General features: G+C 39.8%; 2 protein-coding genes across 7 annotated transcripts in view; one reads left to right on the forward strand and one right to left on the reverse strand.

Moving 5' to 3' along the window:
- Positions 1-6,576, forward strand: part of LOC110980526 (protein Smaug homolog 1-like) — a 46,197-nt gene extending 39,621 nt beyond the window's left edge. For all 6 annotated transcript variants that reach the window (XM_087134321.1, XM_087134310.1, XM_022237291.2 and 3 more), the window contains exon 11: positions 26-6,576. In XM_087134321.1, coding sequence (XP_086990447.1) covers positions 26-60 — 35 coding nt within the window. In that variant the 3' untranslated portion in view covers positions 61-6,576. The remainder of the gene's footprint in view (positions 1-25) is intronic.
- LOC110980624 (cell growth regulator with RING finger domain protein 1-like) lies at positions 6,215-16,030 on the reverse strand. Its single transcript, XM_022237479.2, has 6 exons — positions 15,798-16,030; positions 13,402-13,523; positions 12,995-13,163; positions 11,231-11,396; positions 10,976-11,083; positions 6,215-8,928 (listed from the first exon to the last, which is right to left on the reverse strand). Exons 1-6 carry the CDS (start codon positions 15,902-15,904, stop codon positions 8,593-8,595), a joined length of 1,008 nt encoding a protein of 335 aa, XP_022093171.2. The 5' UTR covers positions 15,905-16,030; the 3' UTR covers positions 6,215-8,592.
- Positions 16,031-18,544: the final 2,514 nt, after the last annotated feature.

Here is an 18,544-nt window from a genome sequence, read left to right on the forward strand (position 1 = left end):
TGCAATTCTCTCTTCAATTTACCAGACGGGGGAGAACAACACAAGAGCAACAGAAATTGAAAAATGTCACGTTCCACATGGAGATACGAGATTCTAGTCACACCTGAAGGCCTTTGTCAATGGGGGAACATACTGGCACAAGGACAATGGAGGAAAGCCATGCCCCCCGTCTTCCAACCACCAATGGTGACGAGGTCAACACTCTGTCACTCACAACCTACTGTCATGCAAATTGGACCGCAGTCCCAAGTCGTACGCCAAGGGCCCTGGATGTTGCACATTGAGCTGTAGTCACTGTGTGGTGTGAAGTTGAATTTGGGCCTTTACCATGCGCCATTTTAACCATCCAAATATGTACAGTATATTTGCATTATTAATGGTACAAGTTGTTCTTATTCCCCCAAATTACAAGATGAACGAGGATGATTGTTTTCTTTTTTTCGAACCGTTGTATTCCTAATGAATAAAGGAATGATTTGATTAGATGATTTAAAAAACAAGTGATGCACTCTGTTTCATTTTATTCGGTACATGTACGTGTACTTCCTTTTTTTTTCTGTCAAAGAAGACACTTTGCTGAATGAAATCAGCATATTATGTTTTTGAAGAAGCACGTTGCTTATCTTTTAATTATCTGGTTCATTGTGTCACACTTGTTTCCTCCGAAGAAATGTTCGAGTTCATTTCTGACATGAATTTCTCAATTCATACATAAAGTTCACTCACTTTTATGAAAAAAAAGGAAAATCAGTTTATGGGCAAAATTTAGTCCAGTGGAGGGACTCCAGTCAGAAGTTATATTTTGTGTGAAACATTCTTCAATTATGTTTCATTTTTCAAATAATTTCTGAATCTACTTTAACCAACTACATGTACCTTGGAGCTTGTGGAAATTTCATGTACAGTAAAGGTAAAGACACACATTTCTGGAAACCATCAGTTCACGTTTGAATGCGTTGAATTTGTTTTCTTTTATGAGACTGGAAAAGTTTAAAATTTCTTCTCATATGTATACATGTATGTCTTGTTGCACTGAGTTTTCCTATTGTAAACTTCTATGTAAACTTACAATATGCTGTATATTTTGCTTGAAAAAAATGTTATTGGTCAATCTGTGTTCCTTTTTTGAACTCTTGTACAACTGATGTGTAAACAATCAACATGTCCATATATGTGTACATAAACTCTAAGTATGTATGTAACTTCAACATTTCAGAGGGAATTAGTTATTTGTGAAATTCCCTAATCTAGAGATATTTTACAGTTGACTGATAAAAAAAGTTTTTGGTTTTGATATACTTAGTGGATGGACTCTGACAGTAAAATCCTAGACTTCCCAAGGTCTGTCATTGGACATGGGCAAAGCGGGATATATAAGTGGTTTCAAAACTCTTTTGAAAAGTTTTGATTGTCAGTGTCTCTTTTCCTCTCTGTTTGGTGCTGTGCACCTTGACTGAAGATATACTGTATTTGCACTCTCAGGCTGCTTTCAAGAGGGTTACAGACTTCCAAGTGAGTGAACACGACGAATATGATGCACTAATGAGCAAGGCATACTCTTGATTGGAGCAGCAGTGTATGCAGAGTCAAATTCAACAACACATGCTTTAAGTTTTTTGACGGGAATCCACACAGCCGAGTGGGCTATTGTGAGGGTTGTATATGTACCTTGGATTTTTATGTTTAGCGCAGGGTGTGAGGTTTGACACTTAAGGTAAAATTTCTGTCATTAAACATGAGGATAGGAAATGATCTGGTAACGAGATTAACTAGACCTGTATGGAATATATGTTTGCCTCAGCTGAGGTGCATTGGTGCCACAAGTTGTAACCTCGTGATGGCCAAACTGATGGTTTTGTATTTTGTTTTTGTTCCTTATGGCTGTGGTGCACCATTTATTAGTGTATTAATAGTTGAGCACCATAAGTCTAGATTGAGTTGGGGAAACCACTACATTTACACATGTACGAAGAATGCCTCTGAGAGGAGTAAACATTTAACAAACAAACACACCCTGGAGGTTGTGCTACACCTTGGTTTTTAATTTAGCTCTGTTTTTAATAGAAAACTAAGTGAGCATTGAAAAGGTATATTCTGACATGGAGACAGAATTCAAATTCTTTAGAAGCTTTTGATAACTTAAACTCTTGAGCCATTGAAAAGAATGTAGGCAATGGTAAGTTGCCTACAGTCTGGAAAGTGTTGTAGTTTTATTTTCTGGAAAAAGACAACCTGACGTTAACTTGCTTCAGCACGTCATGCTGTCAATTAATTACCCTGGTGGTATATGTACAGTGTCGTCTTCAAGTCTGTTTTAGTTTGCCTTTGTAGTGATTTAGAATTCTTGTACTTTTGGTTGAGTTAATTTGCGTAATCTTTAGCTTTAGTTTGGTGTTTAAACCTGACGTGGTTTTGATACCTGTTAGAAATATTCATGTGCCGTGCAATGCTTAAAAATTGACGCTTGAACATGTAATCACTTGTTGTTTCTGCATTTCAGATAGTTTCAACTTATTTACAGTTCTGGGCCTCTGGTGCTTTAAAACAATGCAAAAAAGTAATTGGATTGCTCAAACCAAAAGCGTGCACTGCATTGTGGAAAAAGGTCAGTGTTGTGGAACTCTGTTACATAGCGATAACATACAGCTTGGCATTGTCATACCTGACACATGATGTCACAACCAAATCTTGCAACTTCCTCTTCTCATCAGGGCGAGGGAAACTGGAATTGTTCTGTTTACTAACTGGTATCCATCTCATTTGTTGGATATTTGCAATCTTCAACATGCTGTAGCTGTGGAAGCCTTATGTTGTTACCGGTGCTGATCTGTGAGCCAGGGGTAAACCTCTTTTCGGGACCATACTGGAATTGTTCCTATTCCAGAACTTAAGATTAGTCTTTGGTGAGCAAACCAACTCTTTGACACTCCATGTAAGGCACATTTGTTTTTGAATTGTTTTGGAAACCCTTGCAGTAGTGATTTAAAACTCAATCTGCCAATGTCTAAGGTTTCCAAAAGACCCTTAAAGTTCACACATTAGAAGAAATGTGGAAGTAGAGTTTAGGAAATTAGTTGACCACCCATTTGATTTTGATTTTTTTTTCTGTAAATACATTCTGATGAAGTGCTGCGTCAAATAGAGCGGAAAGCTGATCATTGTTGCATTTCGTTGAATTTACATTTGCACTACAACAAAATACCCTGGTGGTAACACAGTTTTTGTGAAAAAATGTAAAGTAAAGAAAGAAATAAGAGTTCACAATATTAACCCATGATGGATTCGTGGCTGGTTAACGTTGATATATTAACATTTCCGAGCTGGACTTTATAAGTTTTATTTTTTTTCCTGTATACTGAATTGACAAAGAAATAGTAGCAGAGGTTTATATTGATTAGACAAGTACCTTGATATTCACAAAGTAATTTGGATATTTAACAAGGTTTTCCTAAAAGCTGGTCTTCAAATTTTTCAGGACTATTTTTCCAACTGATGTGGAGAGATGATTGTAAGGTAATATTTAAAAAAAGGGATTACTAAATCTGTGTTTGGTGGTCTGAGCTGGTCTTAACTGTGGCAGTAGTTAGGATAAGAGCGTTACCCAGTGGAATTGCTTTTGTAGACTGTATTGATGTTTTAATACTGAGAAACAAGAGGAGTAGCATAAATTGGCTCAACTAACATTCATAGTGTTGCCACCAATTAATTTAGTGCTGCTTCGAATTTGGAATACTTGTCTAAGGGGAGTTTTGTCAGTTTTGTTCTAGTTGGACAGAAAGTGTGTCTTATACGTTTTAGTGTGATGTACTCTTATTTCTTACTGGGGAAAGGTTTGCTTTCGCATTCAGCCTATCATGAGCTGCGCTACTTGGCAGTGGACAAGGAGAAGTTTCCTTGTGGAATCAGAGAATTTGCATCCAAAGAGTGAGGCAACTGCCAAGTAACATTTGCCTCGTGAGCGTCAGACAGGTTGGAGCAAAACCAAAGCAGTTAAAGACTCACTTTTGAAAACTTGATGCTCATAATTCAAAACAAAAGTATGCGAGTGATAGTCCCTAAAATATTAGTCCCCAGGATGATTTGTGTCTCTTGGCTTGCTGTAAGTTTTCAATGATTTGACGGTTGGTTTTTCTTGAAACGTAAACCGTGATTCTCAGTTAGGGGAAAACAGCAAGATGATTGTTGGTATAAAACACATCTGACCTTGCTGTCTCAGTTAAAGCAAATAGAAATCAACCAAAATCCCAAATCATATGAGTGAGCAGTTGAAGTGTATAAAGTTGCAGCTACTGTAGACTCAAGCAAATTTGAAAGAGATCCACCACATCAGGTTTACCTATTCCTTTGATTCCCTCTCAACCCCAAAAGTGTGGAGAGAATGCCTGGTGGGTTCCCTGACTCACCCTGTCCATTTCCAACAGTCTGACCATGTGGCTGGTTCCACATGACAGTGAATCCTAGAACAAAACCTTTTGAAATGTTGTCCTGCATGTCTGGACAGTTGGATTTTTCAGAGTAGAAGAGACCATTTTTTTTATAATATAGTAGAGATTGGATCTATTTTGCTTAAGTTTAATACTTCAAACCTTTAAAACCATACAAAGTAATCACCTCACCCCAAATCCATGTATTTATGTATGTAATTGAAATGTTTTGAATTAAAACCATATTTTTTTTTGCTGCAAGAGGCAAGATAACTTGTGAGGAAGCCAGCAATCATAGAAAATGCTGCACCTATCGTCTGCCAAACCCAAATTCAGAGGACAGCATTGAAATTATTTTTAAAATGTTGATTTTAGAGCTTAGTCATTTTAGTTGATAAAGACTCTTCAGGGAAAAGTCAAGTTCTGCCATTGGTTTAATCTTGTTATCACTGAGAGACTGTCATGTTCTTTGTTCCTTTTGCTGCTGTGTTGTGAGGTATCTTACACGATGCACACTCCTCGGATATGATAACCTGGGCATGACACTTGTTTTGGGCCAAATATCATTGATGTAAGGTGGAATTCTGTGTTTTTATGTACGTTTTGATGCTACAGACAGCAGAATTGTACCCTTGCCATGTAAACATAGAATTATTAGATGTACGCGTGCATGCAAGCTGGAATTGTTTTTGCTAACTCATGAAGTAGTCATTCCAGAATTTGTTGCTTTGGCAAGTAGAGAGTCTCTGCCTACAGTAAATACAGAGCCATGAATTCGGGTCAGGCATGTTTTCAAGAAAGATAGGAGTTAGAGATGTTCGATAAACATGCAAGCGCTGTAAACTTTTTCACAGAAAAAGCTTGTAGAAAGTGGTATTATTTGGCATTAATCTGTCTTTGGTGTAAGGGATTTTGAAATATATCTTTATCAGATTTCTTAGCGTTTTTTTCCAGGTTGTTTTTGAATTCAGAAATTGTCACAAGAAAATGGAGACAATGCTTTTTAGCTGGGTTAGAAATTCACGATAAAATGTTAATTTCATTTTAGTTCTTAATGGAATCTTCTTCCTCTTGTTTGTATTTCAAGCTTTGGAAATTGGACATTTAACATTCTAACCATTTTGAAATCAAGACGCTTAACAAACAGGGTCTTAAATATTCCTTTCTTTGCAAGTGGTCATTTTGTTTTCATTTCAGTTACATGTACTCAGAAATGCATGGCCAATCATTGACGTGGTCAGAAAAAAGTGGACAGTCAAAGACATTTTGAAATGAAATAATTTTCAGGAGTGAACCCAATGTGCTTAAAGTTGGCGCAAAACAGAAAAAGGGTCTTCTAAGGTTCTTGCATGCTGCACAAAAATATGAATATATAATGCCATAACTGTATCATAAAGCCTATACATGTACGTGAAAAATGTAATCGTATAAATTTAATCAAGATGCTTATAAGTAAGGCAATTAAAACTATAACTCCCACAATGATGTTTGTTATCTTCATCTTCATTGAATTGAAGGTTTTACCAGCTTCTTTCAGATGGACAAGAAATGGGAGAAAATTTAAGAAGATTTTGTTTCAACAGTAATATGAAAGAATGGGGATTCTTAAAAGAGGGGTGTGACAATGTTGCAATTATTCAAGATCAGATTTTTGTAACAACCACAATAAAGTGCACATTGTTACTGTCAGAGTGAAAGTTTTCAAGTAATAGATTAATTTCCCCTCTTTGGAAGACATTCTTATCGAGTTACTTTTTCAAACACAATAACAAAAATAAAACAGGACATGATTTGCTTTGAATTTATGGCAAATTCACCAGATCTCTTCAGTTTAATTCCTCTCATATTAAGATATTTATTGCCTGAGGAACAGCCAAGAAACACCACTTAAAGTGATAATTTTCTTATGAATATTCATAACTTTGCCTGAGAAGTCGTTGCTCTTCATTTGTTCTCACATACTACTCCCTTTGGTGTCCATGGTTACTGATAATGTTGCCTTTACTGTCTATATGTACATGTACCCATAACTGTTATTGTACATCTCTCCTTGCGGACTTTGTCAGCTTACGTGTACATTAACTGTTCGCCTCTGTTTGGCGTTGGCAATTAAAACGAAAGGAAAGAAGAAAAAGACAAATCATGCCATAAATCATGTTTGTGTAAATTCACGTTGTGTTTGTTGGTGTGAGACAAAGTTGTGCAAGATTGCCAAAGCTAGGATGGACCGTTTATTAGCTACGCATGCTTCTCATTTTAACCACTTCCTGCTGGGCGTTTTCAAGAACATAGGCTTTATATGCAGAGCCGGGGAGCCTGGAACTGGGACAAAAGAGATGGGCCTTATAACAAAAGACTGAGCTGCTGGGTATTATTGATATTTTTTCCCTGTCAGTAGTGGAGATAATCCAGCCTTGTTTTGAAACTGTATACCACGGTTTGAGGCATTTAGAGCGAGTGGATTACCACCGGGGACAAAAGCTTTCCACCACTGCAGTGATGAGCAACACAGCACCGCTGCACGCTAATCCGGCCCCTATTGAAAAGAGGTCAGCAGTGCACTGTGTCAGTTTCGGGAACAAAAGAATCTTACGTAACAATGCACACTTTGGGCTCTTTTTCCAAGGCTGCAGGCCTGGCTGAAATATTCAGGAGTCAATGAAGGTTATCTGTCATCTTTAGAGTAGTACCCAAAGAGTCCTTCATGTGGGTATAAACGACCATTAAATGAAATGATGAATTGTGGGAGAATTTTGAAAACAGAAAATGTTGAAGAGGACCCGACATCTTGTCTGGCTCAAGAAAAATCCACCCGGCAGCAAGTGGTTAAGTGACAAATCGCTCAAAATCATAAGACAGGTGCTTTGTAGTGAATTTGTTGCCCTGTAAGTATTGCAATTTGATAATACATGCAAAAACAAAATATATATTACCAGATTGACTAAAACTTGGAATGGCAGTCATGCAAACACAAACTGGTTGTGGAGACCTCACAAATGCTGCACAATAATGCATCATCATGAGGACAAAATTAAGGCATTGTAAGGACATTCATGAGTCTTGACAACACTCCAAATTTCTCTAACAATCTTCATGACGGCAATAATCCATCCTCTTTGGTAAGTTGATGTAAAAGCACTTTGGCATTGATATGCAGGATATTACGGGCTCCTTCAAGTACATGTACCATGCCTATGCTGAAACCAACCTCAAGACAACGGTAAGGGAAATAAGTGGAATGCGCAACAGATCACCAAGGAAACTCAGTTTTACCGTGCCACAAATTATAGCACACTCTTGTTTTAGAATACTTGTACACTGCACCTCCCAAACATTTAAAGAGTTATACCGTATGTTCAAAATAATCCAATGCATAAGTCTCTATTTCAATTCAAATTGAGGAGAGAGATCATCTTTGCTGTCTAAACTTTGCCTTGATGAAAAATGTTTCCATCCGATTCTGTTGTGCCTCTGAGAAATAAGCTGGCATGCATAGCCCTGCCTGTATGAACAAAGAGGTCACAATCCATGTACAGTGTACATTGGTTGCCATGTATATATTTCAGAATGAGGCAGCTGTGGTAAAGCCTTACGAAGAACATGACAGAATACTGAACAAAACCAATCCAAAGTGACATGTTCTCAGCCACGTGAAATCTCCTTGAGTCATAAATTCTCTCAATAGCTATTGAAAAAATAATTTTGGAACAAAGAAAGACAGTTGCTAGCACCTGCCCAGTCCATGACGATTCTTGCAGTCATGCCATGAATGTACATGTAGATGCAGTCATGATCAGTGTTGGTAAAAGCTGTTTCAAACCATTCATGCAACTACCATGTATGCCAGATAAGTTTTTCCACAAAAAGTAAGGAAATACATGTACCAAGCTCTATGCAACTTGGTTCACATTTTTCCATCCCTGATGGCATACAATGCAACAGGAAAGTACTTGTACATGTTACAGAATCAGCTTATCTGAGACAAATCTCAGCGCCTGATGACTGGGTTATTCACTCTACCAATCAAACACGTCTGCACATCTCAGTAGTCCAATCCAAGCCATCTGTTGAACCGCTCACATAGATTATTAAATTTTGTCACCCAATCGTCGCCATCCTGTGGCTCTTCCTCGATGAAATGTGCCCCATTGCACTCCCCATCAATGCCTTAATTTAAGGGGAAGAACGACTCGATGTGGTGACGGCACATGGGACATTTATTCAACAGCGGGAGACAGAAAGAACAAATGCAGGTGTGTCGGCATGGCAACAGTGCTATACTGATCAGGCCATTCTGGCAGACAACGCAACCATGCAATGCATCATTTGCATCCACACTGTCTTCCCCATTACGCACTGAGCTCATTTCTCCAATGCCTGCATTAAGTCTCTCTTCATCTGTGTTAACTCTGTGTGGGAGGGCGCTGTCTACATTACAACTGCTACCGGCAGGCTCTCTTAAATGCTGTGAAGTTTCATTTCCATCGGTGGCCATGAAAAGTTTCTGCAAATGAAAAACTACAACAAATAAGGGGCCATCCCCAAATACTGCCTGATTTCTGAGTCAGAGATGTGTAGTTTACTGTCTCCAACTAAATGTAATTAAATTAAAAGGCAAAAAAGCAATTTCACTGTCCACAATTACAATATTATGCACTAAGCTCTGGAGAAGGTAGCATGACAAAAGGCACTTCATTCCATAGAAGTTCGATTCATGCTATAGCAGGTTATTCTTTTTGTTTATTATTTGGGTTTTTTCCTTTGGTTTTGCACAGAGGGAAGGTAAGATAACCACTGAAACTACCATTGTGGGGATTACACATGTATCGAATGATAATTATTATATCGGGCATTTCACAAAAGTGTGCCTCCAAGAGTTAGCAACGCGTTAGCCAATCACAATGCACAAAATTTGTCGACCCAATGCCCATTTGGAAAGGGTCAACAAATTTTGCGCATTGTGATTGGCCAACACGTTGCAAACTCTTGGAGGCGCACTATTGGGAATCGCCCGTATTGGACACAAATACCAACATGTGCAATGTAAGTTAGAAATTTGTTGTTGAACTTGCATGAACTATAGATAATAATACTTTCTCTACTCATAGCTATTGGGTACCCGAGCAAGCATGTTCCTGAATGCAAATGGCAATGAATACCTCAAACTGATTTTCCACAGAATGTACACAAATCAATACACCTCAGCTCAAGCACAGCACCAATGGAACCTAACAAGGCATGCTCAGAAGTTTCTCCCACTAGCACTTTATAAAGTTACGGTTCCACTCTGAATTGACAGATGTATCTTTTAACCACTGGCTGGCGGGTGGTTTGAAAAATGCAGGGCACATATATAATCAGGACTTTTCCAAGATTTTCAGTTTTCACAATTCTTCCAATATTCATCATTTCAATTGATGGACGTTTACACCCACACAAATAACTGTCTGGTGGCCACTCTAGTCTGACAGACAAAATCTATTGACACCCGAGTATCTCAGCCAGGCCTGTAGCCTTGTAAAAAGAGCCAGATTGTGCGGTGTTGTATACATGTAACTTTCTTTTGTTCACTGACGAACCTGGCACAGTGCACTGCTGACCTCTTTTCAATAGGAGCCAGATTAGTGTGCAGCGGTGCTGTGTGGCTCATCGCTGCGGTGGTGGAGCGCTTTTGTCCCCAGTGGTAATCTGCTCGCTCTAAATGCCCCAAACCGTGGTATAATGTTTCAAAACAAGGCTGGATTATTGCCACTATTGAGAGTGAAAAACGTCGGTAATGCCCAACAGCCTGGTCTTTTGTGCCGAGTACGGTCTTTTGTTACAAGGCCCAGTTCCCTTTGTCCCATTTCGGGTTTCCCGGCTCCATGTATAAAGCCTACATGCTCGGAAACGGGTTCCCGACAGCAAGTGGTTAAGAAGGTCAAAATTCCCTTTTCTAAAACCTGCTATCAATCAATTTAATCCCAAAATGTTTGAGAGAAGTCAAGAAACAAAAATGAAAATTCACACCCTGATGGGCCTCCATACTCTGTATTGCTGTTAAATTCATTAAGTCAGCATTGTTGTGAGTCCACAGCTACACAACTACTTGTGAAGTGCATATGTCCACCAACAATATGTGCAGAACACCAAATGTACCTGACAATTACCCCATGCCATCATAACTCTGAGGCATTTTTGAGACAGCCGGACCCTGTGGAATCCCAACTTTATATGTAGCCAATTATAACAGGCAAAAGCCTCCCTCACATGCCAGGTGACATCCACTTCACAGCCGAGTTTCACCCAAGTCAGCGCAAGTCAAGTATAGGTCACTTTACAAAGTCCAGTCTAAGGCCAAGTCACATGTTATTGAAATGTACTGTCTCTGTCTTATTTTATGACCAAACTGGTGATTTGGTTAACATGGTGCCTGACAGAAGCAACCATTAAGAGGCAGTCTTTCCAAAAAATGTGCAACGAAATACTGCCACCTTGACTGATGTCACCCAAGTACAATCTAAAAGGTTGCCCAAAAGGTTGGATGCACTGGTCCATTTGCTTTTCATCACCTGTAAATCGCAGACTTGACCAGAACTGGAGATGATGAGCTGTGAGATCAGACGACATTCGTCAGAGAACGTTTCATCTGGTAGATGAAGGACATACACCGCTCCAACCTTTAGAAAACCATTCACAGATGTTATTAAATCAAATTGTGCCTTTTGCCACGCTGAAGTTACTCAAACAGTGGTGAACGTAAGCCACGGTAATGCTTTTTTTCTACACCAACTCTAGTGAAATGAGTCACAACTTGTTCAACTCACCACTTGTGGCTGCATATCCATCCAACTGTCTTCTAGCAGGGATCTTACAATGAGACATAGAGGATATTTGTGGCGGGGTGGGGGACCCATACTGGCCAGTATCTGGGTGTCTGTCACACTGTCTGGCAGCAAGAGAGATACTTCTGTCTCGGTACCAGAAGAAAAGCTGTCCAAACAAGTTAGGGATTTATTCTCCACTTTACCATCTTGGAGACATTTTACACTAAACAAAATAGGGCATGGAGAGGCAATCTTTGGAATTTATGCAGAGCTGGCAATTTGTCCTAAACTCGTCAGTGTCTTTGCCTTGGCTGTATTGTGGGGAATATTTCTGTCATGGGAAAATCTGGACAAAGTTCTAACAATGGTGTTTTGCATTTTGCATCATGTACATGTACAAGTATGCAAGTGGTTCCTTCAACTCTGGTACAAATAAGAATGCTCTCTCAGTGAAAAATGTTTTCATTAAGCTACTGTTTAGAATCCCTTCATTGGCTGTTTTGGACAACGGCCAAAACGGCTTTTGGTTCTCCAATTTTTTTTCCAATTTTTGTTTGTTTTTTCTTCTTTTTCCACTTTTTCCCTATTAACCTAACATGACAGCATTCTAAATGGGACTTTGGGCCCTTACTTGTGGTCGGTTTCCCTTCACACCTGGTACACAGACTACAATCTGAAAATGTATGGCAAATCATGACATCATCTGAAGTCACGTGAGAGGCTTACAAAGTTGACAATTTTACAGGCCAGTATCACCGAAACTACAGGTACTAATACGATGAAACTTGGCAAGGACACAAATCAAGACGTGTTGATGAGTATTTACTGATATGAAATGGAAAGTGTACAAAGCCAAAGGGGTTTTTCATGAATATTCAACATTTGATAATAGTTAACGTCATGATGACATGGGGATATACCGGTATTTTAGTGTAGGGACCCAAAACGTTATAGGGATAAAGAAAATGTCCCCACAACTCGGTACAAATTTGCCTAACAAAAAGAAATGCCTACCCTGTGACTATTGTGAGAGATGTTTTGGCTTGGTCTGAGAGCAAATGTTACTGTAACAATCCTTTAACTGTGGGCCTTGTCACACTTCTCAAACTTGACCCACCCCCTTGCCGAGTTGACCTAGACTACATTAATGCTGAGTATGTTATAAATTACACAAGGAACACATGATATACTGTGTAACCCCTTGACGCCGGGATTCTTTTGACCGCAACTGCTGGGCTGCTGTATGCCCAGTAGGCAAAGCCTTGTCCAGCAGCAGGCCCACATTGAAACCGCAGGTGCATGATGAATAGAATGTATGTGTGGTATATGTATGCACTAATCCTCACACAAAGGCGCGGCTGTCGCGGTCTACCAGCGTTAAGGGGTTAAGGGGAATGATTTTCGGTTTTGGCAGGTCCGCCAAAATGAGCAATTAACTTTGTTTCACACAACATCCTCTTTTGTTCTTCCCCGACATGTAGCCAATATGGCACAAAGAAGATCTCTGTACAATGGTATACAACTACCTTGGGCACCGATAACAGTCATTTTGTCCCACCAAGAAAGGGCTCTAAAACAGCTCTGTGTTTGTTACCTAACAAACACAAGTCTAATCTTGAATGAAAACTATCTTTGCTTGGCAGATCACATTCTAGTTTACACACTGTACAAATAGTGCTCATAGGGGCTTCAGTGAATTAACAACCTAGGCATTTCTAAGTAAAGAGGGCATTTTCACATGGTGTCCACACCTTTCAAGGATACATGACAGGATGACTGTGGTACAAGAAATCACTCTGTAGCCTTTGTCCAGCATCACAGAGAAGTCTAAGGCCTCCATCTTGAAGGGCTGTTTGGAGAGAGGAGCACCCAACAGCCCACAACGCATGCAGCTCACTGTCAACCAAGGACTTCACAAGGACTTGGACCCCATCTGTGTAAAAAAATTGAACTTCATGGCCTCTAACACAAAGGGAATCAGTGTAGACTTTAGGTATTGCTGTCCTCCAAGAAATTTATCGACAATAGTTACAAAATATTTACTCAGACCACAAATACCTGTACTTTCAATAGTTGTTGCCTTGTTGGTGCAGGAAAATTTGGGTAGCAAACAATGTATGAAGTTATCTTGATGTTATTTGCTGGCATTAATTTCACTCACTGACACTCACCTCTGAGCGATGCCGAGTCTGGGTTGAGTACTTTGATAGCAAAAGGATTTCTTGCCCCTACCATTGGCAATTCAGGTACAATTGGAGCTAGGGGCTGGGTAAAAGGAGAATTGATGTTCATTCTAGGGGAAAAAAGTCAAGCAGTGTATTACAACCGATGACAAAAAACCCCCAAAATAAATACAATGTAGACTCCGCCTGGATTAACTAGACTGTGGTAGAAGAGGTCTCAGAAGAGATGCAAGTGGTTTCTTATCACAATGTCAACCTTGTGAGACATCAAACTGTTTGCAAAAAAACCGAAAATGTGCAATACTGTGTAAACATACAATAAGAATACAACATGAACCATATTAATGGGAGGCTGTATAGTGTTACAGTGAATCAACTGGTCCAGGCTTTAACTAATGTGTCTCATAACTTGACTCAAAAACAAACATACACGTAGAGGATTTTTCTTAGAAGGAAATAAAGTCCGAGATCCATTAGTTGTACATGTAGATTGGTCTAGTTCCTGTTTCCAATGCAAGAAAGTAGACAGAAAAAAAAGAAAGAAACCTGTCTAAATTTCCGTAACAACAGCAACTGCCCAGTCTTCATTAGGCCCATAAAATTTGATTTATTGTTTCTCACCAGGGTTTTTTCAAATTTAGTTGCATTTTTTTCATTATTTATCGTTTTCTGTCATGGAAAAATAATATCCTGTTCACATGCATGAGACCTATGTGACACCGTCATTAATGATTGTGTGCTCGGATGCCGTATGACCATTGGATTGTGACCCATGTGGTTGTTGATTCTGCTGAGGTAAATTAAAGTCATCCAGGGTGAAAAACCAGGAATTGTGGCTGGACAGACACGTTGTTCAGACATCCCTTGAATTACATGTATTTGGTGCTCGTTCGGGCATGTTTTGACTTCACTGAGTGGGCCTATTGGGTACCCCACTAGGACTGGCTAACAAGGTGCATGTGGCCTTCGGGTTCCAGACTTTTTGTGTTCAGATGACTGGCAATTGGCATGAATGGGTTTGCCGGAGTGTAACTTTTGATGTTGGGAGTTGGATTTTCCATCAAGTTTCGCCTTTTTTTAAATATTGAATAATGAAATTTTTTGATGCGGGGCCAACATCACATGCGGGTGCTGACGATAAACAATAACGTTAATAGGCCTAGCCTAGCTCTACGAAGTGGAGCGTTAGTATTCCTCTTTTACAATTTTGGATGGGATCGTCATACACGTACATGTACTAACGTTCCTCGACATTACATAGAGTAAGGTGAAAACGGTTCTCAAAAATTCTACAGACTCACCAAAAATACCTGTATCACCACCTCCTGGCTTCCGTAAATGCCAACGTCAAATGGTTGGAGCTTGAATAATATTTCTGAATTAAAAATCTGTCAAAATCCGACCATTTTGCTCAACACTAGCACAGCACTTAAACTTTTCGCTGCCTCCTTGCATTCAAATACAGGCATATACATGTAGCTTTTCTTGCCAATACTTCCACAAGCGAACATGGTCCCCCAAAGACGTATGCATGAGCGTGTTTTACGTGGTCTGGACACAAGACTTGCTGATCGTAACCTTTGTGGTCCCTACCAACGACTGTTTCATGGTGCCAAATGCATTGCACGTGCAGTGAACAGGGGCTTGCCGGATTTTGACAGATTTTGAAGTCAGAAATATTATGGAAGCCTCAACCGTTTGACGTTGGCATTTACGGAAGCCAGAAGGCGGTAATAGAGATATTTTTGGTGAGTCTTTGGAATTTTTGAGAACCGTTTTCCCTTACTCTATGTAATGTCGTGGAGCGTTAGTATGACAATACCGTCCAAAATCGTAAAAGAGGAATACTAACGCTCCACTTAGTAGAGCTTGGCCAAGGCCTAGGCTTGTATCTAATTTTATTGGCCGTACATCCGGTAATGGTTCATGTATGTCTGCATGGTCTGGGCTAACAAAAACCATGGCATGCGTATGCATAGCCCCACTAGTGTCGCACGGACTATCACTCCCGATCTATCCTTAGCCACACATCCGTATACGCAATTTTGAGTCGGCGTATTGAACATTCCGGCACACCCACTTATCATCGTGGGCGCAATTTCTTTTGCACATGAACATGATTCTTGACCTTTCTGCTTTCTAAAAACAGACATATGTAATACACGGACTGAGCGATAAGACATATGTAATTTACAGACTGAGCGATAAGACACTACATGTGCCAATGGGCTCTTCCAAAACTTTGGAAATTGCTCCCACGATGATAAGTGGGTGCGCCGGAATGTTCAATACGCCGACACAAAATTGCGTAGACGGATGTATGGCTAAGGATGGATCGGGAGTGAGAGTCCGTGCCACACTAGTGAGCTAGCATATGCACAAACCTTGGAAATAGCAACAGAGCTGTAACAACACAAGCGAGTACAACACAAAGACAGAACGTTGCTGAAACATCCTCTGCTTCTGTGAGAAACAATTCTTCAGGATTCATACTGTAACGTGAAGAGTGAGGCTCAGATTGGCAAGAACATCAATGTTTCGCACAACTTCTCAAGCTCACTACCGTACGTCCAGGCGTCAAAACAAGGCAGCAAATTCAGTCAGACGGGTAGATGCACACATGGATTCAATTTACAATAGTAGTAGACAGGGCATACGACTGAAGGTGACACGAGGTCAACAGGTCAAGACCACAATGTGGGGAATCCCCTTAATTTATGACTGAATCGCTTCCGCAAGGAGTTCACTCGCTTTGCAGTGCAGTATCCATCTGATTTATGTTCTGTTGCGGGGCCATGGGAAGACGCACCCACCGTAAAAGTTCTCTTTGGGTGGGGCTGCTATTTCATTGGAACAATAATAACTTTTAACATTTCCCCACCAAATACATTTGCATAAGAAATAGCACTCTGCCTCTCCAATGTAAATAAAAATTCACCCAGTAAAACATACCATGTAATAAATTTCCAATCACCCAAGGACCCTTGGGAGCAAACAAACCCAATTGCGGGGTTTTAAAAGAATTTGTTTTCTGGTTACAAGACTTGTAAATCCGAGCCTACTTGAAGGAAAGATGGAAAAGAAGGTTGATTTTGTCATGTAGATGTTTTCATTCGAGGATTAATCTTTTTTCTAATTTGCTTTTTTGCAAGGCCAAGCACGATTGATGGAACATCCTATGAGACCTACGTACTTATATATAATTAGGCCTATATATGTTTTTGGAGAGGGTTACAGTTTTCTAGAGGAACATTCAATGTGTTCGTTTGCCAGGTTCAAGTAACAAAAAAGCTCTCTATAATCCACTCCTAAGTCTGAAAAGTGGAGTACAACTTCTCAAGTGGGAGCCTGCCAGTGTGCTTCAACTACATTCCCTAGGTGAAGGGATAACAAAAGACGACAAAAGACTAAAAAAAACACCCAACTGATCTGACAACCACACGTACTGAACCCCCACGAAGTGACATTACATAGGCCACAATGGCGCTAGTGTCGGCAATCAGTTTTTAAATTGATAGGCAGCTAATTATTTCATTCAGCACAATTATATAATGACCTTACTGGTCTACCCTATTTCTCTCAACGGAACATTCTAATAAATTCACTACGATGGTACCACGCACGTATGTATACGTATACGCCAGCTTATCGCAGAAAATGAATTCTACCGACGAAAAGAAAATAGCAGCGGAAATTGAAATAAACTATGGTTAAGACATAAAAAGCACAGCAGAAAAGTGACATTCAGGGGGGCATCTGGCTTTAGTACGGTCCGAGGTGGGTTTGGGTATTGTTTATATGGGGTTGTGTAAGGCAAACCGAAGGCATCACCAAAAAATCTTCAAATCTGTAGATGAAGGTGATTTGAAAATATAATCAGGCACTGTAGCATTTTATTTATTATCTTGGACCCAGAATCGTGGCATTATAGGTGTCGGTGGAGGGGTAAGGGAGGAGCTTTCCATCTTGAAACAAAACAAAAACAAAAAACCAAACAAAATGAAAGGGGTAAAAAAGGATGAAAATCACCAAATTAATTGGGAAAAAAAGCACTTCAAATTGACCCACTCCCACTGCTAATGGTTTCTCAGTTCATAGCTGAGGAGTCCTTTTCCCCGAGAAATTCTTTTCCAGGAAAAAAAGTTGCCCCCCCCCAAGAAAATGCCGGTATCGCCCTTGGTCCCAACTCCATATCCCATGGCCCCCACTCGTAAGGCAATCATTATACATTTACTTACCTGCTGCTCAGTACCATTAGTCCATGGTTGAGACATGCCTACAATTAGATTTGAAATACAACTTGAACGAAAAGATATCTACAGGCATTTAGTTTACTTCATAAAAAAAGGGAATGTGGGCCTACTCCGGGTTATGAGCCGTCCACCAGTTAATCCTCTTGTGCTCAAACTACCACATTCCACACTGGGGTTGACATTATCTTCCGTATTACCCCACACCAACGGCATTTCACCAATGCATTTTTTGCACCCGTGTTACCCAGCAATTATTCACTCAATTCTTCAAGGAATCTTCTCGAACATTGTTGGTGCATTTCGTCGCATCTGTGCACAGTGCGCACTCAGTTTTGAAATATTCCGCAAATGCAGTTATACTGCAGTTGTACTATTCCACAAATGCGGCATTTTTAATTCTTGATGATGAGACTGGATTGTGAAGTAGTTACAAATGGTTCAGGAATCTCGGATGGAATGCTCAACGGTGTTTTCAAGCAATATTTGCCTTTTGCACGGCAAGGATTGATCCCAACTTCAAGTTTCATCAAAAGTCTGTGTTCAATTCCGAATTTCGTCTTAAGTTCAGCTTTTGGAAAAATAAGAACAGAGAAGAAATTTTTAAAATCACAGATATTACTTTTGGAAAACTTGCGTGGAATCGGTTTAAAACAGGTAATTTACTGACAGAAATCCAGAGTTTAACATTTATATCGAAATTACTCGAAAATGAGCATTTTTAGGGCTGTAGCTAGAAATTCGTACCAAAGGAAGCTGTTCAATCTTAAATGATAAATTGCGGTATTAAACAAAAGTAAAAACAGACAAAATGAGGGGGGTCTGAACTTATACACTTTAACGTTAGCGGCCTTGTCCGAGTCGTAAAGAGCAATACTAGC

This window comes from Acanthaster planci, linkage group LG01 (assembly GCF_054643075.1).
Source record: "Acanthaster planci isolate LZ-2023a linkage group LG01, COTS_SCS, whole genome shotgun sequence".
NCBI lineage: Eukaryota > Metazoa > Echinodermata > Asteroidea > Valvatida > Acanthasteridae > Acanthaster > Acanthaster planci.

What these genes read in the sequence shown, in the direction of transcription:
- LOC110980624 (XM_022237479.2), bottom strand. Translation starts at nt 15,904, where the DNA reads ATGAATCCTGAAGAATTGTTTCTCACAGAAGCAGAGGATGTTTCAGCA. An exon ending in GCTCTGTTGCTATTTCCAAG is followed by an intron (nt 13,524 to 15,797) that starts GTTTGTGCATAT and finishes TTTTTCCCCTAG; the next exon opens with AATGAACATCAATTCTCCTT. An exon ending in GTCAAGTCTGCGATTTACAG is followed by an intron (nt 8,929 to 10,975) that starts GTGATGAAAAGC and finishes TTTCATTTGCAG; the next exon opens with AAACTTTTCATGGCCACCGA.